General features: G+C 54.1%; 8 protein-coding genes and 1 non-coding gene across 9 annotated transcripts; 5 read left to right on the top strand and 4 right to left on the bottom strand.

Annotated features, from left to right (window-relative positions):
• Positions 1 to 1,132: 1,132 nt before the first annotated feature.
• On the top strand, positions 1,133 to 4,854 carry BO82DRAFT_280345 (putative C6 transcription factor; the record flags this gene model as incomplete). The annotated part of the gene is made up of 8 exons (XM_025631299.1): positions 1,133 to 1,357; positions 1,442 to 1,804; positions 1,850 to 2,004; positions 2,057 to 2,096; positions 2,153 to 3,188; positions 3,245 to 3,567; positions 3,626 to 3,696; positions 3,744 to 4,854. The coding sequence occupies 8 exons, from the start codon at positions 1,133 to 1,135 to the stop codon at positions 4,852 to 4,854; spliced, it is 3,324 nt and encodes a 1,107-aa protein (XP_025493290.1).
• Positions 4,855 to 5,424: 570 nt separating this feature from the next.
• On the bottom strand, positions 5,425 to 6,405 carry BO82DRAFT_373447 (translationally-controlled tumor protein; the record flags this gene model as incomplete). Its single annotated transcript, XM_025637374.1, has 4 exons — positions 5,425 to 5,509; positions 5,565 to 5,724; positions 5,797 to 6,076; positions 6,391 to 6,405. The coding sequence occupies 4 exons, from the start codon at positions 6,403 to 6,405 to the stop codon at positions 5,425 to 5,427; spliced, it is 540 nt and encodes a 179-aa protein (XP_025493289.1).
• A 1,160-nt stretch (positions 6,406 to 7,565) lies between these two features.
• Positions 7,566 to 9,458, top strand: sur2 (sphingosine hydroxylase). The gene is made up of 2 exons (XM_025641214.1): positions 7,566 to 8,528; positions 8,606 to 9,458. The coding sequence occupies exons 1-2, from the start codon at positions 7,838 to 7,840 to the stop codon at positions 9,187 to 9,189; spliced, it is 1,275 nt and encodes a 424-aa protein (XP_025493288.1). The 5' UTR covers positions 7,566 to 7,837; the 3' UTR covers positions 9,190 to 9,458.
• A 178-nt stretch (positions 9,459 to 9,636) lies between these two features.
• Positions 9,637 to 11,522, bottom strand: BO82DRAFT_391068 (uncharacterized protein; the record flags this gene model as incomplete). The annotated part of the gene is made up of 3 exons (XM_025638552.1): positions 10,518 to 11,522; positions 9,839 to 10,250; positions 9,637 to 9,774 (listed from the first exon to the last, which is right to left on the bottom strand). Exons 1-3 carry the CDS (start codon positions 11,237 to 11,239, stop codon positions 9,637 to 9,639), a joined length of 1,272 nt encoding a protein of 423 aa, XP_025493287.1. The 5' UTR covers positions 11,240 to 11,522.
• Positions 11,523 to 12,131: 609 nt separating this feature from the next.
• On the top strand, positions 12,132 to 17,285 carry BO82DRAFT_382465 (putative ABC multidrug transporter; the record flags this gene model as incomplete). Its single annotated transcript, XM_025637936.1, has 4 exons — positions 12,132 to 12,594; positions 12,668 to 15,321; positions 15,377 to 17,084; positions 17,165 to 17,285. The coding sequence occupies exons 1-4, from the start codon at positions 12,491 to 12,493 to the stop codon at positions 17,283 to 17,285; spliced, it is 4,587 nt and encodes a 1,528-aa protein (XP_025493286.1). The 5' UTR covers positions 12,132 to 12,490.
• Positions 17,286 to 17,743: 458 nt separating this feature from the next.
• Positions 17,744 to 17,825, top strand: BO82DRAFT_t132. The gene has a single exon. It is a non-coding gene; the product is annotated as a tRNA-Ser (tRNA).
• Positions 17,826 to 17,888: 63 nt separating this feature from the next.
• BO82DRAFT_391066 (uncharacterized protein) lies at positions 17,889 to 19,490 on the top strand (the record flags this gene model as incomplete). Its single annotated transcript, XM_025638551.1, has 4 exons — positions 17,889 to 17,894; positions 18,105 to 18,136; positions 18,437 to 18,715; positions 18,776 to 19,490. The coding sequence occupies 4 exons, from the start codon at positions 17,889 to 17,891 to the stop codon at positions 19,488 to 19,490; spliced, it is 1,032 nt and encodes a 343-aa protein (XP_025493285.1).
• A 529-nt stretch (positions 19,491 to 20,019) lies between these two features.
• On the bottom strand, positions 20,020 to 20,716 carry BO82DRAFT_400817 (uncharacterized protein; the record flags this gene model as incomplete). The annotated part of the gene is made up of 4 exons (XM_025639220.1): positions 20,020 to 20,105; positions 20,163 to 20,525; positions 20,601 to 20,635; positions 20,694 to 20,716. 4 exons carry the CDS (start codon positions 20,714 to 20,716, stop codon positions 20,020 to 20,022), a joined length of 507 nt encoding a protein of 168 aa, XP_025493284.1.
• A 600-nt stretch (positions 20,717 to 21,316) lies between these two features.
• BO82DRAFT_353088 (2-hydroxyacid dehydrogenase) lies at positions 21,317 to 22,632 on the bottom strand. Its single transcript, XM_025634874.1, has one exon. The coding sequence runs from the start codon at positions 22,613 to 22,615 to the stop codon at positions 21,440 to 21,442; it is 1,176 nt and encodes a 391-aa protein (XP_025493283.1). The 5' UTR covers positions 22,616 to 22,632; the 3' UTR covers positions 21,317 to 21,439.

Genomic DNA, 22,632 nt, shown 5'->3' with positions numbered 1-22,632 from the left:
CAAATTCTTACACCACCCTAGTTGCTGGACCACCAGTCGACGAGCGTTAGCGCTAATATCTCTTCCTTTAGAACACCATCTATACATCCTTGTGGCGCAGTACCTCAAAGCTCACCCCACCACCGAAGAATCGCCCTACCGGTTGAGAATCAGAGGACTTCCGGTGCCCGAGAAACTCCCCGGCGCCCCCCCCGCTCCGCGTGGCTGGAAGATCGGAAAGATTCTCCCCATCCACTCCCCTGCCTACAGCGGTGGCGGTGTCAGCGATAACCCGCTCAAGGACGCCATGGCTGAGATGCAGAACATGCAGGGCATGCCCGGTATGCCCGAGATACCCGGAATGGCGGATCTGGCGAACATGATGGGCGGCTTAGGAGGTCTGGGTGGCTTGGGTGGCGGCAGCCCTGCTGCTCCCAGCGGCAGTGAAAAGAAAAAGAAAGACAAGAAGAAGGGCAAGGCTTAGGTTAGGGTGTCTGATCTACCCCACCCCTGTGGTGCGTTCATGTGGTATATATGCTTTGGGTTGCATGGGCATGGGCGAAAGGCGTTTTGTTGCTTGCAGATACAAAGAGCATCATTGCTGTTCTCATGATACCAAGTTGATATTGAGCCATCATTCCTTTTGGTTTGTGTCGTAGGATAGAACACCCATGCGGCGAGGGACTCTGCTATCTTCTCAATGGAGATATAAGACCTGCCTTTTACAAGAGTGCGCCGGCATCAAATGGCCCTCCTTTTCGCATCTATCCTCCGACCTGGAGGGACGTATTTTTTTTTTTTTTTTTTTCTTGTTGAGGAAGTTCTCAAGCTGGTGACGGTATGTAGCTGGCTTGGGTATGAGGCGGCTGTTATTGGCCGAGATGACGGCGATTGCCGATAACGCTCTTCTTACCCCGGATGCCATCAATAATCACTCCTAATCGAAGCCCCGCCAACTGGAAATTATTCTTTCATAATTCCACTGTCTCCATTTCCACACCCGCTGCGCGAAAGTCATTACCTTACTCAGTCTTATCACGCTATTCACTCATGGACTAAAGAGACTTAGCCGAAGCGCAGCAGCCTCCCCCATGAATCACCCCTCGTGCGCCGTCAATGGATCACAGCACCCCGCCACTGCGACCGAGGGACCATGAACACCAGCTCACCTCCCAGCGACCCCTCCAACCCAGGGCAAGCCAATCCCAGCGCTAAATCTCCGCGACGCTATAGCAACTACGATGCCACACCTGCCTCTGCTTCCTCTTCCTCCTCCGCTGCGCCGCGGGCCGGGAAAACGGGAGGTCGTCAGATCACGCGGAACCGCGCCAGCTACAGCTGTCATACCTGTCGGAGACGGAAGGTGAAATGCGACAAGGTATATTTGGTCCCTGCAATACAAACTCATCCATTCACGCACGAGTGTCCTGACATTAACTCCATCTGCCTTGCGAATCTTCAGGTCCATCCAATCTGCGGTAACTGCCAAAAGAACGAAACCGAATGTGTCTACGATGTCTCCGCGCAAAAAGACCCGGAGGCGTACAATGCGCAAGCCAAGGACGGACAGGGGGTCAAGCGAAGGAGGGAGTCGTCGCAACAGCTGGACGACGACATGGATGAGCTTCAATCCATCTACGGCCATTTGAAGCGGTCCGGCTCGGCGGAGCAGAGGCTCGGGTCGCAAGGGATCGAAGCGCGGTTGGATAAGCTCACTTCCATGATCGAGCGGCTCAGTAAAACCAACAGTCAGGCATTGGATCCGTCAGAGAAGCGGCTGCTGTTGCAAAGCGCGGGCTCGGAATCAGCTAAGAGAGAGCCTCGCGTGGCCGGCGTGACGGCTGCGGCTGCGGCTGCGGCTGCGTCGAAGGCTTCCGATACAGCGCGCTCGGATAGCCCGCGTCGTGTGGCGGATTCGAGTGGGGATGAGTTCCCGATCCCTGCCGGTCATGCCACAGACCTGGTCGATCCGGTGGGGAGTCTGAATTTGGGTCATCTGAGTTTGGAGGATGGAGGTCGATCGAGGTAGGTTTTCTGGTGTGGAAGGGAAGGGGCTGTGTGGCTTATCGTGATGCAGATATGTGGGAACTACGTACTGGGCTTATATTTCTCATGAGGTACGAATTGGGATCTTCGACTACTGCAGTTTTTTTTTTGGCTAACGGGAATGCAGATCAATGAGCTCAATCAACTACTTAGGGTCCAGCACCGCTCGCATAATGAGCGGAACTCCCAGGACACTTCTGCTGAAGATACTACTACGGAAGCTATGGAAGCGACGCCTAGCCGCCAATGGAAGCCAGTTCCAGATGTGTCCGGCGAGCTTGCAATCGATCAGGCTTCCCGGGGAGAAAGGTTCCAGAAATCTGTCTTGTTTCCATCAGGTGAATCGCCTTCGGTCAAGGACAAGGTGGTTGAGCCCGAAATGCTTGAGAACATGCCAACAAAGCGACAAAGTCACATCCTGTACAAAGGATTCATGTCTGGAGTTCACGCCATCACTCCGGTGATCCACCCACCGACCATACACAAACTCTACTACTCATTCTGGGACTGGTATGACTCCAGCAGCTATTCGGGCGACCCTTGTCCAGACCCGTCGTTCATCCCGTTGCTTTATGCCATCTGGTATGGTGGATCCGTCACGATATCACTACGAACCATCAAGGCTGAATTCAATGTGTCGTCCCGATCAACGCTCTCCAAGGCATACAACGATGAAGTGACAAGATGGTTAACCAAAATCTCTTTCCCTCGAAGTCCGTCTCTGCAAGGCCTGGCTGCATATCTCCTGGTTCAGACGATACTCGCGAAAGAAGAAGAGCCTCTAACAAGCAGTCTGTTCGTCAGTCTCGCCATGAGGGTAGCTCAAACCATGGGGTTGCATCGAGATCCTGCGAAATTCGGTATTGGCCCCTGTGAAGCAGAGTATCGTCGTCGCATATGGTGGCATATCGTCCATATGGACGGTGTGGTTGCCATGTCCAGTGGGTTGCCCCCATTGGTCAGTGACGAGAACTACTGGGATGTTCGCGACAGTAGCGAGGTGAAAGATACCTTGCTCGGTACCCCAGAGGCTGAAAAGTATGACCGGCTAGTCATGACCGGCCTCAGGCTTCCCGACAACCCGGACGATCCAACCATTTGTGGCGGTCCCTCGATGGTCAACGTGTACTATCTGGCCGCACGGGGGAAGTATACGATGGCCCGTAAGTCTCAATCTACGCGAAATCATGGCATAGGAAGTCTAATCTGTGCTCTATAGGTGCTGTTCGACGGATCTTGAAGATCCAGCTGGGTACCAGGCCCTTGACACGGCGGGATATGGAAGAGCTTAGGTCGATTCTGGTTGAGCTGCAGCAGAACTTGAACTCCATCGTCTCCCGTATACCAGAAGCCGATTCGGCCGATGTCTCTTCGGTTCCCTCGACTAGGTCTTGGTCTACCTCCTCGCTTGCTGAAAACCGCAGCAGCGACATTGAGCTTCCCGGAGAAGGGCCGAACGGCTGTCCTGAGCAATACCATTCTCCAGTCCTTGTGTCTTTCCACAAGTGGGCCAGAATTGTCCTCTCACTCTTCATTGACAAGGTACGTAAACTCACTTCAGTCTCCTATAGCACACGTAATCTATGCTAACGGGTGCTAGGCATTCTGTGTCGCCTATCAACCTTTTCTGAAGAACGCAAAGAGCCGGATCTGGCCAGCTGCGAGACAAAGGTGCGTCCCACTTGATCATATTTCTGGTAGTTACTGACTTGGAGTAGCGCTCTCCGCCATTGTCATGGCTTCATGGAGAAGTTTGTTTCTCTTGCAACCGACCCTGATTTCCAGCCATTCCAATGGAGCTGGCCCGGCAATCACCAGCCAATGCATGCTACCATGATCATGCTCATTGATCTCTACGAACGGCCCTACAGCGCTGAGGCGCCAAAATCACGGGCCTACATTGACAAAATCTTCTCCATGACAGGGCCGGATGGAGGAGTAGTAGGGGGTGAAGATGGCATCTCGACTCAACGGCCCTTGAACGATGGTGGTCGCGAGGCCTGGGACATGATCCGTAGGCTGCGGCAGCAGGCCTGGCAGCGAGCTGGACTCGATCCTAGTCGACTATGGTCCGAACAGGCGCAGATCCAAGCGGGCGTGGCCTCCAACGTCGATGACCATACATCTGCCCCTGAAGCAGATGCTGCCTCCCGGCGACAGCCCAGGGACTTCTCCAAGCTATTCCACAACAGGACTCGATCTCACATCCGCCCCAACTCATCTCTCCGCTACCAACTCCCATCTAGTACCCAGCAGCATCACCAACAGCAGCAGCAGCGAAGATCCCCTTCGCAATCAGCCAGCCCCCAAATGATGTCTCCTGACCCCCACCTCCGCCCCTCCTCCACATCCCCCTCCTCCCCCGTCGCCCAACAACAACAACAACCAAGCGGCGAACCGTCCCCCTCGTCACCCCTAATCCAACCCGGAAACCCCTCGACCACATCCTCCGAGAACACGAACATGAACACAGCCCCCCTACTCCCGCCAGGCCTAAACCCAGGCTTCACCTTCAACCGACAATCCCTGCCGTCGGCACCACCTCCGGCGCTGCCCGCCTTCCTCGTCGATGTCGCCGCCGCCTCGCCCGCCACGCAGGCCATGACCGGGGTCCCCACCCCGCCCTCCATGGTGGATCCGAACCTAAACTTCGACTGGGACCAGTGGGACGCCGTCTTCGGGCAGCATCTGCCCGTCGCCGACGAGCTCATGGAGCTCGACCCGGTCACCGGGCTGGAGTTTGGGGATTTGGGTGTGGAGGGCAGTAGTCCTGGTGCGGGTGCGGGCGGAGAGATGTCCTCGCATCGGTCTCATTGGGCGGGTTATTGAACTTATACATAGTAGAAATGAAAGTGATTCGATCTCCCTCTCCCCTTCGTGCAGGTTGTTGAATCTATAGAGACGATGATATCCGACCTCTTTCCTCTTTCGAATTTGGAAGTTTGGGTATGTATTTATAGTTCAGTTGAAACGGTATAGCGAATTCGATGAATGGATGGTAATGTGGAGTCTGGTTTTTTTTTTTTTTTTCTACACAAATCCTATGTATACCCACAATGTGACGAATTCGACAGATGTCTGATGATATAACGTCTAAAGTTTACCTTTTATTTGGCAGATCCTTATGTGTACCCAGAAGACCAATTAATGGCGAACTGGAAAGATTGAGAAACGATGGTGATAGAGGAAACATTTGAAAAGGGTTATGGAATTCATGAGGCGTGACTTTTGGTCTAAAAAAGCAACAAAGGGTTGTTTGCTGATTTCAAACCAAGATTTTTCTTGATTCATGACAACATTCTTCGCACAACAAGGTTGAGGATTTGAGGTTTGGAGCGGGACGTTCAAGTAAGGGGTATAATTAATCTTTTTATTTGAAAAGGCTGACTTGTAATTCCCTTAGACCTTGACCTCGCGGAGACCGTGCTTCCAGAGGGTGGCGTAGGGGGTGACACCGTCATCACGGAAGTCGATGAGGACGTGCCTGGAGATTGATTAGCAATGTTTCCGGTGGGTTTTTTTCTTCAGTGTAAACATACATAGCATCACCGTCCATGGACTGACCCATGAGGACATCGTAGTTGTCGTAGTTGGCCAGGATCTTCTTGACGGCACCGGGGGCACCCTTCTTGAACTCATTGATGGTCTCCTCGCTGGCACCGGTCTCGGTGAGCTTGCCGAGGACCTTCTTCATGTAGCCTATTTGGGACGCGAATTAGCCAGCTGTTTCCGGTTGAGTTCTTGATTGTGTGTGATTGAGATGGAGCATACTCTTGAGGTGAGACTTGAAGGCATCCTTGGAGGGCTTGAGACCCTCCTCGGTCTTGAGCCAGACGAGACGGAACTGGTCCTCGATGTCGTGGACCATGACCTTCTCACCCTCACCACCCTCATCGTCATCACCACCCTCAGCGGAGGGGTTGGCACCCTCGAGCTGGAAGTCCTCGTTGGTGCTCTTCATGTACTTGCGGCAGTCGCACTCGAAGAGAACGCCGTCGACGACCTTCAGGTTGAAGGTGTCGGCGACCATCTCGTCGCCGGAGATAATGTCCTATTCCAGGGTTGATGCATTAGTGGGCGTGTGTTTTGAAACGGTGGGGTGTATTGCGATCCCGAGGTGATAGGCAGCGGCAGAGGAGCAAGAGACAGGTCCAACAGCGACAACTGCATGCAGCATGTACAGGATGCTTGCTTGCTGCTGTTGGTAATGTTGTTGTTGACATTCCTGCCGGGTTGCCTGTCTGTCATGCGGCATTGGGCTGCAAAGCGGCCTTTCCCTCCCAAAAGCAACGTGGTTGTTTTGCCAAGAAAAACAGAGATACAATCACGAAGAAACGCAAGCAGAGGAGATAAGAATTAGCATACCTCGAAGATAATCATTTTGGCTGGTGAGGGGGGTGAAGATGAAAAGAGATGAAGATGAGGGTAAAAAAGAGACGGGGCTGGAAAAGAAAGGAAGGGAAAAAGAAGAGGAGAAAAAGAGGGGAAGAGTTGAAGATTAATATTGCTTTTAGTGGCGCTGTTTTCCCTCCAACTTTGGTGGGGTCGTTTCTTTTTTTCTGGCTTTTTTCCTTCTTTTTCCCTCGAGGGGCAAAACGGATACGCTAACCGGTTTGGGAAGTGGTCGATTTGTCTCGGCCTGAGGGAAAATCAGCGAAAAAGTCTGGAGTCTGGAAAAGTCCGATGGCAAATCTGATACTGTGCTCGTAGAGAGAAGTGGGGTTGTTTTCTGTTCTGTAAGGGAAGACAGTAGTTATTGTGTCTCTTTGGATTGAATTGGAGGCAGGATAGAGATTGCTTGCTGTATAATGCAGACTACACTGCAGCATCTGATATTACTCCGTACTACGGAGGACATAACATGCGCATAAGCATCCCCTCTTTCTGCCTGAGGTATCAATATCGGCCTCCCTCCATGTCTATCCGGTAAATTATCTCGTCACATGTCTGTCTTCGGGTACCTGACCGCCTCCCGTTTGCCTTCCCGTCTGCTGTTTGCAGCCACCAACCACTCAATCATCTTACCATACCTGACGGTCGTTAGTGACTGAGTAGCTTCAGTGGTGCCACTGCGGCTACTCTTTCTGCTCTCTCTCTCTCTCTCTCTCTCTCTCGCCTCCTCTTCTTCGTTTCCCCCTCCCAATCTCCAACCAGTCAGTCTTTATCTTACCCTCGTAAAAAAAAAAAAAAGATCTATTCTTCAACTATCATTTCCTACTATCCTTAAACTCTTCCTCCTCGTCCTTCCTTTGTATCGAATCCTCTAAGAACCCCAATCTTCTTTTTTCTCTTCTGTCTCGAGTGCTTTGAACTTTGTGTTCTTGTACTATACCTACCAGCCCCAACAGTTCTCCGGGAGTGTCAGCCTCGTTCGTCCCCTGATTTTCATTTCTGGTGGGCCGCTCCCCTGGGCTAGGATTCCGAAGCACAGAGGATCTCACCACCACCACCACCACCACCAATATCACCCGCCACTGCTCGAGTGATCGCTCGCCCACCCTCCCCTCCCCCCCATCCCACTTACCTCCGGATAGTGCGGACTATATCTCTCTAATTTATCCCTGGTTTCACCTCCTCATCTCCTTCTAGTCTATCGCTATCGCTAGTTGGAACTCCCTTATACTCTCAAACCCTGCCTCCCTTCGATCTAAGCGCCGACCAGATCTGCAAGCGGACTGAGCACCAGTAGCTTCGTCCTCCACATCGGCACTTTCAAGCCACCCATGCGGCAGTGTGCTTGAGCGATTGTTCCTTTGCTATCCTACTACATACACAAATCGTCGTCAGTCTACGACTGCGAAGCCGTTTCGCCATGGCTACCAATACCTCGGTCATCTTCGACCTTCCGCCTCTTCCAGCCTATACCCTGACTCCGCGTCCTCCACTTCTCGACCCCATTCCGGACAACGTTCTCGCCCTCATGCTTCCCATCATTGCCTATTGGGCTCTGTCGATGGTCTATCACTACATCGATGTCAACGACTACTTCCCGCAATACCGTCTCCACACACCCGCAGAAGTCTTGAAGCGGAATCATGTCACACGCTGGGAGGTCGTGAGGGACGTCATTCTTCAGCAAATCATTCAAACCATGGCCGGTCTGGCGGTCGCGTATTTCGATGACCCGGAGTACTTGGGTAAGGATGAATACAATGTTGCGGTTTGGGCTCGTCGACTCCGTCTGGCGCAGAAGGCTCTCCCCCAGCTGCTGGCGCTGGTCGGGATCGACGCATTGGGTTTCAGCAAGAATCTGTCGCAGAATGGCTGGTCAATGCTGGGAGGAGCGGTAGCTGGCGGGCGCTACCCGGGATGCACTCAGTCGATGATTTTGGACAATGGAGTGGAAGCCGTGGTTCCGGCTTTCACCAACTGGGAGCTGTCAGCGGCCAGTGCTCTCTATTGGTACCTCATCCCTGCCCTGCAATTCGTGTGGGCCGTCGGTGTCGTCGACACCTGGCAGTATTTCCTGCACCGCGCAATGCACATGAACCGTTGGCTCTATGGTAAGTGAATCAGCAGCTTTTGACTGCGCGAGGCTTGAGATTCAAAAGAGCCTGGAATAAGACTAACCATCGATCAGTGACCTTCCATTCCCGCCACCATCGTTTGTATGTCCCGTATGCGTTCGGAGCTCTGTACAACCACCCCGTCGAAGGTTTTCTGCTTGATACGGCCGGCACTGGAGTTGCATTCCTCACGGCTGGCATGAGCAACCGTCAGGGCATGTGGTTTTTCACTTTCTCCACCATCAAAACTGTGGATGATCACTGCGGCTACGCTTTTCCTTGGGACCCATTGCAGCATTTTACCTCCAACAACGCGGCCTACCATGATATCCACCACCAAAGCTGGGGCATCAAAACCAACTTCTCGCAGCCCTTCTTCACCATCTGGGATCGTCTATTCAAAACTCGATGGGAAGGCGACGTTAAGCTCCGCTATGAGCGGTCCCGCGAAGCTGCCCAGAAGAAGGTGGACAACGAAGCTGCCGGCATCGCCAACGAAAGTAGCGATCCAACCTCATCCGGGACCTCAACTCCCACGCTCAGCCGGGCATCAGACGAACCGACCTCGCGCCCCCGACGCAGAAAAACCGTGACTCTCTCCCCCCACGTCGATGGGTTCAAAGGAGTGAGTCACGGGGTCGCCAGCAGCGTCCTCTAAAATCAAGGCGGCCGTTGCCCTCTTGTATACGCCTAAAGTTTGCTTGTAACTATTTTCTTGCTAATATTTAACACTCACCGGGTGTCTTGGGAGTTGCAGGCCGTCTCCTAATCATTGCGGATATCGCTGTTTACTCTTCGCTACCTTGACCTTGTCTTATGCTGTATTAATATCCTTTTCGGCCTCGCGGAACCCATAACTATGACTGTACCATGGCCTCATTACTGCTTGCTCAGTACGACATTGGACCGCAACTGAACTACCACGCATGGCTGTGAGACTTTGAAATAATGACCGGTTTCTGCTTTTACTTTTCTCTTCTTTTCATTATTACTTATTAGCTTTGTTATCTGAAGCTTATATTATAATTGAGATGCAATGTACATGGAAACTCAATTTGCTACCTTCAAACGCCGTCGTCCTCTGCAATCAACGAAGCCACCCAAATCACTTCAATTTTTCAACCTCGCCTGCTAGTACAGGACTTATTGAAGAATGGAATCGCAGATCGCATGGCGGTGTGGCGGTGTGGATACTACTATAATCTGACGAGGATGGTTCCGTCTTGATGATAGGGTTGCGATACTATATGATCAACGAAGGTCGGCGTCCAAAGAGCTTTTTCTTGCCGAACTATTTCGTTACATACGCTGGTCAGATCCAAGTCATCTAGATCCTCGGAACGCTCCGCCCGGCGGCGTTGCGTCAAACCTCTGGTCGAAGAAGAGTATCTAGGACCCACGGGAGACACCTTGGCAATGTGCGGAAGCAACAACGCTTGAATCTCGTGCTCCAGCCTGTCTTCCTCCACATCCGAACTGTCAGGGTTAGGGGCTTTCACCATGCGGGCCTCTGGCAAGCCAGCTTCGTTATGAATCAGGGCAGCATTTTCCTCTCCCAGACTCGGCTTTTTCACGTTCAAGGGACGAACTGTTACCACATTGTCAGCAGCGCACTTTGAATGGCTCGGGGTTACCAAAGTGGCGGTTCCCGCGTAATCAACATGTACTTTGGTAGCCTCCTCGACGACGACATCCTCAACACCTGTCTCCTCCGCAATACTGTCGAGGTGCGGCAAGCGTGTGGTTCTGGCATGTATGGGCTGTTTGACCGACTCGTTCCGTCGTCGAGAACCAGGAGCCACTCTGACATGGACCGTGGAATGAACATCTGGCTGTTGTGAGTTCTTTTCCTTGGAGATGATATCTTTGGGTTGGTACGGTTGATCTGCTGCGCGAGAGCGCGTGCGGTGCCGCAACGTGTCTTTCAGGGCTTGCTCCCTTTGCATCACTTCGTTCGCCTGACGGAGCTGCCGAGCGGCAACATACAGAGCGTCCGCGCGCGCGGTCTTGACCTGGAAGGCCAGGTAGCTGCTCGTGTAGCCCAACTCGCACGGAAGGCCGCCGTAGGCCTTGACTGCCGCCTCTCCCTCAGGAGCAAATGATCTGATGGCCGTGTCCACAAAAGGGAGCAACTTGGGGATCCGGATTTCGGGTTTGGTTCGCACGCGGCTGACCAGCGTTGTGCGGAGATTGCGCAAGCACCATGGCTCATCCACGATCCTCGCCAGCATACACGCCTCGCATTGGTTCTCCTGGAAGCAGACGGCTCCCGTGGGGGGCACGTCGTCCTTGGACTCCGGCAGCCACCACATTCCGGCGACCGCCAGCAGGGCGTCGACGAGGTTGTTGACCTCCTCGGGCGAGAACTCGCGGTACCACTTCAGGAAGGTCAGGTTGCAGGTCACCTCCCGCTTGAGTAGCGCGAAGAGGTTGCCGATGACGAGGGCGTTGAGCTCCTCGTGCACCTCACACAGCACGGCGGCCTTCGCATCGTGGCGCAGCATGCGCACCCACTTGGCGCGCTGGCGGAGCTCCGTTGGCAGCCCGCGGATGGCTTCCTGGATCTGCTGCACGACCTGGGGGCTGCGGATCTGCCCGAGATACTCGGTCTCGGCGGCATCCTGATCGCTGTCGATGCTCAGGACCTCGATCAGTTTTTGCAGCTGCTGCTTGGTGAGGTCAGCGGCATAATGGGGGTAGTCCAGCATTTTGAACGATGTTTTTGGGGGTTGGGTTTGGATGGCTTGGCTTACAGGCACACAGATGCGGGCTTCTGAGATTTGCGCTAAACAACTCTTACAATCCACGCGGCAAAGCTTTCCCTTCTGCTTAATAGATGTATCATATATAGAAAGCACTGAGCACTCAAGTGAACCTTCGTGGTGTGTGGACGAGCCGGAAGATCGCGGGTGGGCAGGAGCATTTTATAGGCTCATTGGGAAGTTTGGGTTTCAACTTTCACAGGGTAATACCAAGGAGATTGTAATTCTCTGGCTTATGATCATTTCAAAAATTGAGATTCTAGTCACTAGGCTGTGCCATTGGACGGAGGAGGAACAAGGCCCGCCATGGTCTCCCTCATTGTTCAGGCTTCTTTGGGGTCTGCTGCGTTGATTATACTGAGTCAAGCCCTAAAGCCGTTGGGTGGGGTTTGTACCTACGGTCCTGTCATTCATGCGTAGTCTAAGGACCGGAGATCTTCAGTTATTGTTATCGTTTATTGTCTTTGTTATGTGAAGAGAGACTGAGAATTCCCGGGATGATATCTGCCTCAGTGGACAGAGTAGTATTGACATCTTGTCACTTGTACAGCATATTACACGAGCCTTGAGTGGTCCTGACCATGGAAGTTCCCTTGATGTTGCTTGAAGTGTAGAGTGAAAGAGACCTGCCTGCCTTAGGCATCAACCCGGTCTCAGCCGGTTTGTCAGAGTGCTCCGTTGCTCTCATTGGCAGAGGGCTTATCAGATGGCAGCCACAGGCAGCGACCGACTCTCATGGCATCCCATCCATCGCTCATCGCATCCATGGTTCGTAGCCAGGGTTTGATCCGATATCCTCTCCATTGGCAGGTTTACCTCAATTTTCCCACCCCGCTATCGGCAACGTCCGTTAATTTCCTCCTGTTAGCGATGACACCACTTTCCTCCTCTTTCCCCTCTCCAATTTCCCCTTCTCCAAGCTCCCTCTCCTCCCACACCCAGCTTTTCCCCGCCAGCCCCAGTTAGCGCTGCTAGTCCCTTGCTTAGGCCTTTGTCTGGCGAATTGTCCTCCTGCACACGCAATGGGCGCTGCCGCCGTCGAATAACAGTTGCCGACGAAAGAGACCGATGATAAGCCTCACAAAGCTTGCGTGCTCGGTTATGACGGGATCTTTGCTGGTGCCCATGACTTGATTGAGCCCTTTTCCTTGCTGTGTGCTCTCTGTCTCCTCCCTTCCTCTCATCCCCCGTCTCTCAATGGAGCACTTCGTTGCGCCCTTTCAACAAGCGATCGGGCCTGTGATCGCTCAGCTTCCGGGAACGGCCACTGAATATGTTTCTGTCCATGGCCTTTCTCAGCGGTGAGTCACTCGTGTTTCCATTGCTAGATTTTCAGTGTGGTGCTGTTGCTAACGAGCGCGGGCCATCTTGCAGAAGTATATGGCAAAATCGCACCCGGCGGGCGTCGGCTTTTATAGCTACAGGGAACCTGCATCTGGTTATACTACTGGCATCATGGGCGATTGCTTTGTTTCCGATATTCCTGCGGTTCCTTTGTCGGGCCTGTCGTCGGCCCAAGTCGCGCGATAACCTCAAGTCCGCAGCGGCAGCAGACGGCCCGTCGGAGATCCTGGTGCACCTACCCTCCGCATTCGCGCACCTGGCTGCTGCGCTCGCCGCCTGCTGTCTGAGCTGGCTCGACCTGCGGCACAGCGGCAGCTGGAAACGGTCTCTGTTGTTGACGTACGTGGTTTTGCTGGGCGTGGGCTATATCTGCTGCAAGAACAAGGGCTATCGGACACAACTCTACCGGCACATGAACGGCGTGGTGGTCGCGGCTCTGGCATTGGCCGTGGTGCAGGATCTGGTGCCCATGACGATCGTCGACGCGACCTACCGGCCGAGATCCGTTGGCGCGGGAATTGTCGCTAGCTTGGCCGCTGTAGTGGTGATCGCGCTCGGGACCCCCCGTCCACGACGGCCGATGATCCGCGACGCGGAGATCGAGCGCTCTGTGAAGGAGGAGAAAGCAGCGTCCCCGGAAGAGACGTGCTCCCTGTTCTCCTACTACTGCTCGTATGAGTGGATCACCTACGTAATCTTCCGGGGTTGTCGTCGGGATCTGACCATGGACGATCTCCCTCCTTTGCCGTCCTACGACGAACCCTTGAGGTGGCTGGAGAAGATCAAGAGGCAGCGCCGCAAGGGCGGCAAGACCTTTCGCACGCTGTGCCGCTTGCTGAAGACTGAAATAAACACCATGATGACTTGGTCGGCCATGACGGCGGTGATTGATTTCATGGCGCCGTATTCGATGCTGCGACTACTGGCGTATCTGGAGGATCCTGAGAGTGCGGTTTTCCACCCGGCGCTGTGGATTGCGCTCTTGTTTGTTGGTCCGATTACGCGCTCGCTGTGTTATCAGCAGTATATCTTCACTTCTACTCGTCTTGTTGTTCGGGTGAACGTTTCCCTCGTTCAGGAGCTGTATCAGACTGCGATGCGCTCTTATATCTACGATGGCTCTGTCGGCGAGCATCACCATCATACTAAGAAGGAGAAATCTCGGCACGGCGCAGGGCCAAAGGGCACGCCGGAATCAAGCCAAGCGAATTTGACGAGTCTGATGTCGTACGATGTTGACGCCATCTACAACTCCCGTGATATCTTCTACTTGGCTACTGCAGGCCCGATATCTATCACACTGGCCCTGGTCTTTTTGTACCAGATGCTTGGGTGGCCATCGCTGTTCGGAGTCTTGACGTTACTATGCTTGTCACCCCTTCCTGCTCTGGCGTCACGGAAGGTATCTCGCATCCAACGCTCTGTTATGCGGGCTACCGATGCTCGGTTATCCAAGATCTCTGAATACCTGAACTCGATCCGGACTTTGAAGTACTTTGGCTGGGAACACGCTGCCATAGATTCAATCAATGATGTTCGTCGCGTGGAGCAACGCCGTCTGTGGTGGAGGAGTGTGTATGCCGCGTTAATTTCCATGGCTGGAGAGCTGTTGCCACTGCTGAGCTTACTGGTCATGTTCTCGATCTACATCCTGTTCACAGGTCAACCACTCCGTGCCCCTGTCGCTTTTACCTCCCTGTCGATCATGGAAACGCTGCGAGTCCTGTTCGTCTGGCTTTCGAACGTCAGCAGATACACCGCGCAGGGATCAGAGTCGCTCCGCCGCATTGACAACTTTCTCGAGACAGCGGGCGAGATCATACGGCATCCCGAGGGTCCGCTGGAATTGATCCGTGCGACTTTCAAGCCATCTCCTGTCGCCGCTTTCAGGCTGCAGGATGTGACCATCAGGTTCAAGCCGAATTCGCTCAACGTCGTAACCGGCCCTACGGGAAGTGGGAAGACGACGCTGCTGCTCTCGTGTCTGGGCGAGACCGTCCTGGAGTCGGGTACTGCATTTTGCCCCCAGGACGTTGCATATGTTCCGCAGGCTCCTTGGCTCCAGAATGATACAATTCGTCAGAACATTGTTTTCTACAGTCCATTCGACGAGAGTAGGTATGCCACGGTTATTGAAGCTAGTGGCCTGGCGCAGGATCTGAGACAGCTCCCCGCTGGTGACATGACCCGGGTAGGAGAGAAAGGTACATCTCTGTCGGGGGGTCAGAAGCAACGAGTGTCCTTTGCGCGGGCCTTGTATTCGTCATCCTCGACGTTACTTCTAGATGACATATTTTCTGCCCTTGACACCCACACTGCGAGTCTTGTGTACGAGAAGTCTTTCCGCAGTGGCATGCTCAAGGATAGGACTGTCGTTCTGGTCACACACTACCCCGCAGCTTTGCAAGATGCAGAGTCCATTGTTCGCCTCGAACATGGCAAGCTGGTCCCCGTTCAAGCACTTCCGAGGACGCTCACACCGGTCCTTGCGTCGCCGTCAGGCTGCAGCACGCCTGGCAGTGAGCCAGATTTAGTACCAGTTGGGGACGAGCCGGTGGTAGAGCAACCCTTCAACTCCGCGGATCTTCCGGTGCCCCCTGTTCTCTCTGTAGCAGAACAGAAGACTGCGCAAGGACGAATTGTCGAAGAAACATCTTCTACTGGACGTGTCCCGCGCACACTAAGTAAGTTTATGGTACCATTCTACCACGAACGAGCCTTGCTGACCTGCTTATCTAGTGTTCAGCTATATGCGTCTGTTTGGCGGCGTCGGCTACGCCCCTCTTGTCATTCTAGCAACCATTTCGGTTCAGTTTGCTTACTTTTCTATCACCTACTGGCTCTCTATATGGACAGGGGCGTACGAGGAACAGGAACACGTTGACACGCTGTTCTACCTGGGAATCTATGCGGCCGCTATCTTTACTTTCCTCTTCCTGCAGGTCTGCAACAATCTTATATACCAGTATGGCAGTTGGGTAGCCGCCAAAACCATGCATCAAAGGCTGGTGACCGCCGTGCTCTCAGCTCCCATTTCTTGGTTTGATCAGAACCCTATCGGACGAGCTATCAATCGATTCGGAAACGACACCCGGTCGATGGACACGATTCTGGTCGAGTGGCTGCGGATGTCTATCGAGAACGCACTGCGGTTCCTGCTTCGGATCGCAAGCGTTGCCTCTATCATGCCGATTTTCGCACTCCCCGCCGCGATTATTTGCTCCGCGGGCTTCATCATGGGCGAGATGTACACGCGTGCCCAGGTGTCCATCAAGCGACTTCGCTCCATCAGTTACTCCCCTGTTTTCTCACACTTTACCGACTCCATCTCTGGTCTGAGCGTGATCCGTGCCCGTACTGGTATGGACCAGGTCTTCCAGGCCATGCTAGCGGAAAAGCTAGCTGTGCACTCGCGCACCGCCGAGGCGCAGTACAACTGCAACCGCTGGGTTTCCGTCCGGTCTGACTTCTGCGCAGCCTCTGTCTCCGCCGCAGCCGGCTGCGTCGCCTACTTCTGGTCTGGCTCAGCCGGCCTCGTGGGCTTCTCGCTGACCAACGCCATCGGCCTCAGCCAGACGATTCTCACCTTAGTCCGGACCATGAATGAATTGGAGATCGAGCTCAACTCCTTCCAGCGCATGAAGGAATACGCCGAGATCGAGCCGGAGGAGAATCTCACCACGGAAGAGCACCACAAGGCGCTGACCACCCTCCCGGCCAGCTGGCCCACCTCTGGCCGCGTGGAGTTCGCCAACGTCACCGCGCGCTACCAGCCCGACGGCCCCGACGTCCTCCGCGGCGTCTCCTTCATCGCTCACCCGGGCGAACGCATCGGCATCGTCGGCCGCACCGGAAGCGGCAAGAGTACATTGGGACTGTCCCTGCTGCGGTTCGTCGACATCGTCGGCGGCACCATCACTATCGACGGGGTCGACGTCAGTCGGGTCCTGCTGAACCGCCTCCGCACCAGCGTCACCCTGATCCCGCAGGAACCCGTCCTCTTCTCCGGGACCGTCCAGTCGAACCTGGACCCCTTCGGCGAGTCTAGCGAATCCGAACTGCAGTCGGCTTTATCGGCCTGCACCTCCTCAATCCGCATCCCCGTTCCCGACCACGTGCACGCGCACCCATCCTCGTCCACCGAGGAAACCTCCAACAACCCCGCCCGCCGCCCCCTCACCCTCGACACCCCCGTCGCTGCCAACGGCGAGAACTTTAGTCAGGGCCAGCGCCAGGTGCTGAGCCTCTCGCGCGCGCTCTGCCGGCGCTCGAAGGTCGTGCTCCTCGACGAGGCGACGGCCTCCGTCGACCATGAGACGGACATGCATATGCAGCAGGTGCTGCGCGAGATGTTCTCGGACTGCACGATCATCGCGATCGCGCATCGGCTGCGCACGATTATGGATTACGACCGCGTGCTGGTTATGGCTGGTGGGGAGATTGTTGAGTATGTTGCCTGCCCCTCCTTTCCCCATCTTTTTATGAGGTGGTTGGTGGTTGGAAGTTTGACTCATTTATTTCTGATAGGAACGATTCGCCGCGTAACCTTGTGGCCAAGCAGGGGGTTTTTTGGGATATGTTGAGGAATACGGGCGAGTATGAGGAGTTGGTTGGGATGATTGGGGAGGGCGAGGGGGAGGGGAGATGAAGGTTGGTTGGAGGGGGTATATACTTGGTATATTTGGTGATCATGATGACGATGATGATTAAGATAGATGATTTGGTTTGATATCTGGGTTCTTTCTTTGTTGTTGTTCTTGGGTCTGGTATATATACTATGTTGTTTGTCGTTTGATGCATAAGGGAGGGCTGGGGTATAGATAAGGGGCTTGTGTACGGGAATGTGAGCTCACTGACTGGCTCGGAAATCCCACCTAAGGAGTGTCATTCCTGTCGACCTCATACTGATGCCGTACCGCCATTCCAATGCCCCCGTATTAGTCGGCTCTGTCTGATCGTCTTGTATCTTCTCCACATTAGCGTTCGCAACCACAATTCCCAATTGACAGGCATGAACTATAGTTAGACGAGTTACGACAAGTGCACTGATGCTATGATGCTCTGACATGAGTATGTATTATATTGACGTAGTAACATCTCAGATAAGACAGTATGGCCGAGCGGTCTAAGGCGATAGACTAGAAATCTATTCTCTTCGGAGGCGTCGGTTCAAATCCGACTGCTGTCGTTTTTTGGCTTTCTCTTTTTACCCTGGTGGGATGCATTTCATCTCTTTCTTTGCTTGTCAATCATGTTGGTACGCATTTCCTTTGGTCGTCTAATGGCGAGTTGACTTTCTGCGCATCCTGGTGCCTCTGTAAGGAGATGCATAATATCTGGTTGTCCGCCCACCATCAATGCCTGTGTCGATTATCTTCTATTTATTTCCCTTTTTTATACCCAATGTAGTGAGTCCTTCAAGCCCGTTCAGGGTGATTCTAGTTTAAATTCATCAAGCTCCCAGTAGTATTGGCAAAAGAAGAGCAATTGGTCTAGACTGTAAGTATCTTCCTAGCTTGCCAGGAAAAACCTCGAACCCTAAATATCCGATCCAAAACGCTAGCGGAGGCTAACGAACGTAGTGGGAAGGCTGCTGCATCCACTCCTGTACAGCCTTAAGAACCAGGGTCTTTCCCCGGGCTCTTCTTCTCTTCTCGTGCATCCCACGACATTATGGCCGTCTGCAATCCAGCACCAACTCATATCAACCGATGGGATTGCTAGTCCTCCTCAGCGGGTAAGACCCACCAGCACCTATACCGCCATAACCATCAATGCCACCAACTAAAGAATCCATAGGCTCACCCTGACCCTAACCTGGGCCTCCTTCATCCCCCCAATCCGGCATGTATGGCACACCAAAGACAGCCGAGGCATCTCCTCGGCCCACCTGCTCTTCAACCTGCTCTGCGCCACCGACCACGTCTTCATCAAAGCCTATAGCACGGCCATGCTGTGGACCTTATCCCGACTGGAAGACCTGCCCGAATTCGACCTCCCTTACGAGATCGCAGTCTCCGCCCTGGATTGGATCAACCTCGCCCAGGTGCTGGGGATCTGGGTTCTATCCAACATCTTGTAGGTTACTAGCCAGGCCAATCCCACATCCTCCAGAAGACTAACCCTTCTCATTCCCAGTTTCGCACTATGCCTCTACCACACCCCCCCGACCCGCCCCCATCACCGCCTCCGCATCCTCCTAGCCCTAGCAATCTACATCTTCTTCCTCCTTTCCAGCCTTATCCCCCTGGCCCTAGACCTCACAACAGACATCTGGTGCCCGCCAAACAAACCCCACAACTGCGAGATACACGACCTTACCGTCAGCCCCGTACTCCTCATAGCCCACATGTTACTGTTGCCGATCATTACCCTCATCCTTCCGGTTCTGGGCTTCTATAAACAGGCGCGACGGCAGCAGCACGACCTCACTAGAAGTTCCTCACGTGCCGCCAACACCCTAACCCCTGAACGCAACAACCTCAACCGCCTTCTCGCCCGGCCCCGTCTCCTCCAAGCGGCCATTTTCGCTGTCTCGGCGGTGCTTTGGATTTTTCGGTTGGCACCCGTGTGGAAGCTCCTGCGGTATGCGCCGCCGCGGGATCCGTCGGAGCCGGCTCCGCCGCCGCCGCCGCTGTCCTGGTTACGGTTGGTTCTGGTCTGGTGGGTGCAGTTGGGGTATGTGGCTGTTGATGATGGGGTTTTTGCGGTGGGGCAGGGGGTTTTGGGGTATTTGGGGTTGCGACAGGGGGCTGATGAGGCGAGAGGGTATTGTGGTGGTGATGGTGATGCGGAGAGGAGGCCGTTGTTGGCTGCGGATGAGGAACGGTCGAGTTATCTTTCTGGTGACTGAGTTCTGGAGGGCCTAGCTGCGTGAAAGCTAATGAGTTGTACAATACAAGTTCCTGGCCTTCGAATGACTTGTGATCAGCTGGTGTCCAAGGCATGCGAAGCATCCTTCAATCACTTAATAATACTTGTGTTATCAAGTATTTATAGAAGTGAAGTACAGGCGAATCACATAAGTAATGAATTAAGTGAGAAGTAATGCGATCAAGGTGATTTTTACAAGTAAGGTAAAATAATATCCAAGCAAGGATTTACACGAGGATCCATCCAAGTAGAATAATTCTTACCAGTATGCAAAGTCTATGCGAGCACTTGCTTCGAGGAATTATCCAAAAGTCTATACAGACTAGATAGTTCCTGCGGGTAGGATAAAACCTGTGAGTAAGATAGTCTATACAAGCAAGAACTCATGCACGAATCTACACAAGGATTCATCACAAGCAAAGTAGTCTATGTAAGCGAATCGCACGGTACAGTACGCCCGAATCCCGATAGGTAAACTCTTCACCTTGGCCGCCAGTAAGGACTGGCTTTCAACCGTCTTCTCCCCCATCATCATCATGCCATTTCCATTCGTCGTTGACCCAATTGTTCGTATAGAACCAGGCATAATCGTTCGCTAGCACGTCGATCCGCTGCGGATCGCGATGTTCCTCTCAGACGACTCAGGACTTACCATTCTCCTTGACCACGGAATTGGCCTTCTTCTTAGCTGCATACAGCCACGCGTACTCGGAACCCCGACTGGCCCCGTATACGTCCTGTTCTGAATCAGTGGCCTTTTCAAGGAGGATGAATAGCATGGCTATGACCACTGGTAAGATACGCACCACTTTTGTTGGCCAGCTCGCAAGGACGGCTTTTTCATCAATGATTCTCGGATTACTACCTGTCACTACATCGCAGTGCAGAAGCTCATGGACGATGATATGCTCAAAACTTCGCAGGGTCTCCAAGTCCTGCGGGGAGTTCTTTGGGCGTTTGTCTTTGAGGTGACCGGTGCCCCAGAATCGATCGCAGAGGTAAACCTTCCATTTTTCTGAGCCAGGGAATGAACATAGTCAGCACCGTTGGGAAAGAACAAGGGAAAGTACGTTGAGGAAAATCCACTGACCACTCTGGCCGCGGTTGGGTTGGGCGGTGACGGCTCTATAAGTTACTATCTAGTCAATGAAGGCATAAAATGAAGCTGTGTAGCTGCACTTACGCCACTCCTGGAACACTTTGCATATCGCCAATGGGTAACGACAGCGATAAGCAATCTTGAACCTGTCTTTGCCTTGCTTTGCCTTGCTGGGATACTGATGGACGGATTCCATGATTTCTAGGTGCATATGATTAGTTGGGCTTGGTGATCAAGCATACTTACTGGACACCTTTGCTAAATGGGAGCCTCCAGCTGGCGCCTAGTGTGGCTCATTGGGTTAGTTATCTCTGTCTTGGAGAGCTCCCTCAGCATAGCAGGTTAGTACATGCTGATCTGCCAAGATCGCTTACAACCCAGCCTTCCCTCTCTTCCTGATATGCGTATCGGAGAGGAAGAACCGATTCCAACCCGGCGTGCTCTCCGGGTGCCTTCGAGGGTTGGTGAGCTGGATTGCCATCCGTGTGGCTTCCACCAGCGTGTTGAACCTGGAGCTTCCGCACTCATCGAAGGCAGCAGATTTAATTCATATCTATAGAGGCTTGTTGAAGAAGGCGGTTGCCCAAGAAGCCTCAAGGCGGACCGTCATCCCCACCGGTCCTTAGAGACTTAGTTGATCAAGCATAAGTGCTGCCAACAAATCTAGGAATTATTACAGATTGGCACGAGTAGCCCACAGGGCATGGAAGCAAGATCATGGTCATATTTGAGTTTGAAATCCACAATTCCTCTCGAGAAACCGCCCTGGAGTGAAATTGAACACAAGTGGATAACATCCACACCACCCCATCAACCTCATACACCAGACACTACAACCGCACAGGCTGCTTATCCTCCTCCACAAACAAGTGACCCTCGCGCACCAGCGAATTCCGACACGGCCGCTTGCCCACAAAGTCCGCCAGGTTGGACAGCGTCACCTGCGCGATCTCGCCGAGGGCCTCCTGCGTGAAGAAGGCCTGGTGGCCCGCGACCAGCACATTGGGGAAGGTCATCAGCCGCATCAGCGTGTCGTCGTGAATAATCTCAGCGGAGTGATCATTGTAGAACAGATCTCCTTCCTGCTCGTAGACATCCAGCGCCAGCCCGCCCAGCGTGCCGGCCTTGAGCGCCCCGATCGCGTCGCGCGTGTGGATCAGCCCGCCGCGCGAGGTGTTGACCAGGATGGCGCCGCGCTTGAGCCCGCGCAGCGACGCGGCGTTGATGATGTGCTTCGTGGCCTCGGTGAGCGGGCAGTGCAGACTCACGATATCGGACTGCGCGAGCAGATCCGCGACGGTGCCGACGTAGCGGCCTGCCAACTGGGTGATGAATTCGTCCTCCTCCTCGGCTGGCCCCTCCGCCCCAGCCTGAGCTCCGGCCTGAGCTCCAGCTTCAGCCTCCCCCCCACCTGTCCCCAACTGACCCTGACCCTGCTGCCGTGCGAACCCCTCCTGCCGCACCGGATCAAACCCCACCACGTCGCACCCGAACCCGCGCATGATCCGCGCAAACGCCATCCCAATCCGGCCCAACCCCACCACCCCGATCTTCTTTTGATGGAGCGTCATCCCCAGGAACCCCTCCAGGTTGAAATTCCCCTCGCGCACGCGGTTGTACGCCCGGTGCGTCTTGCGGTTGAGCGTCTGCAGCAGCGCGACGGCGAACTCGGCCACGGCCTCGGGCGAGTACGAGGGCACATTCGCCACGAAGAAGCCCAGCGCTTCGGCCGCCGGTAGGTCGATGTTGTTGAAGCCCGCGCAGCGGAGGAGGATGGCGCGCACGCCGACTTCCCATAGGGCTTGGAGGACCGGGGCCGGCAGGCTGTCGTTGACGAAGACGCAGATGGCGGTGCTGTTGCGGGCGAGCGGGACGGTGGACAGGGTCAGCGGGAAGGGGTGCGCGGTTAGGGTGATGGGCTCGGGGATGGTGGGTTGGAGGGCTGTGAGGGTGGTGGTGAAGTAGTGGGTGTCGTAGGATTTGGTGGAGAAGAGGGTGAGTTTCATTTTGTTGGTTTGGGGGG

The sequence above is a fragment of the Aspergillus uvarum genome (assembly GCF_003184745.1).
Source record: "Aspergillus uvarum CBS 121591 unplaced genomic scaffold BO82scaffold_18, whole genome shotgun sequence".
Classification (NCBI taxonomy): Eukaryota; Fungi; Ascomycota; class Eurotiomycetes; order Eurotiales; family Aspergillaceae; genus Aspergillus; species Aspergillus uvarum.
The sequence above is the reverse complement of the archived record's forward strand: the minus strand, read 5'-3'. Positions and strand labels throughout refer to the sequence as shown.

Coding starts and splice junctions, on each gene's coding strand:
- sur2 (XM_025641214.1), top strand. CDS start 7,838: ATGGCTACCAATACCTCGGTCATCTTCGACCTTCCGCCTCTTCCAGCC. Junction 8,529..8,605: donor CATGAACCGTTGGCTCTATG/GTAAGTGAATCA, acceptor ACCATCGATCAG/TGACCTTCCATTCCCGCCAC.
- BO82DRAFT_353088 (XM_025634874.1), bottom strand. CDS start 22,615: ATGAAACTCACCCTCTTCTCCACCAAATCCTACGACACCCACTACTTC.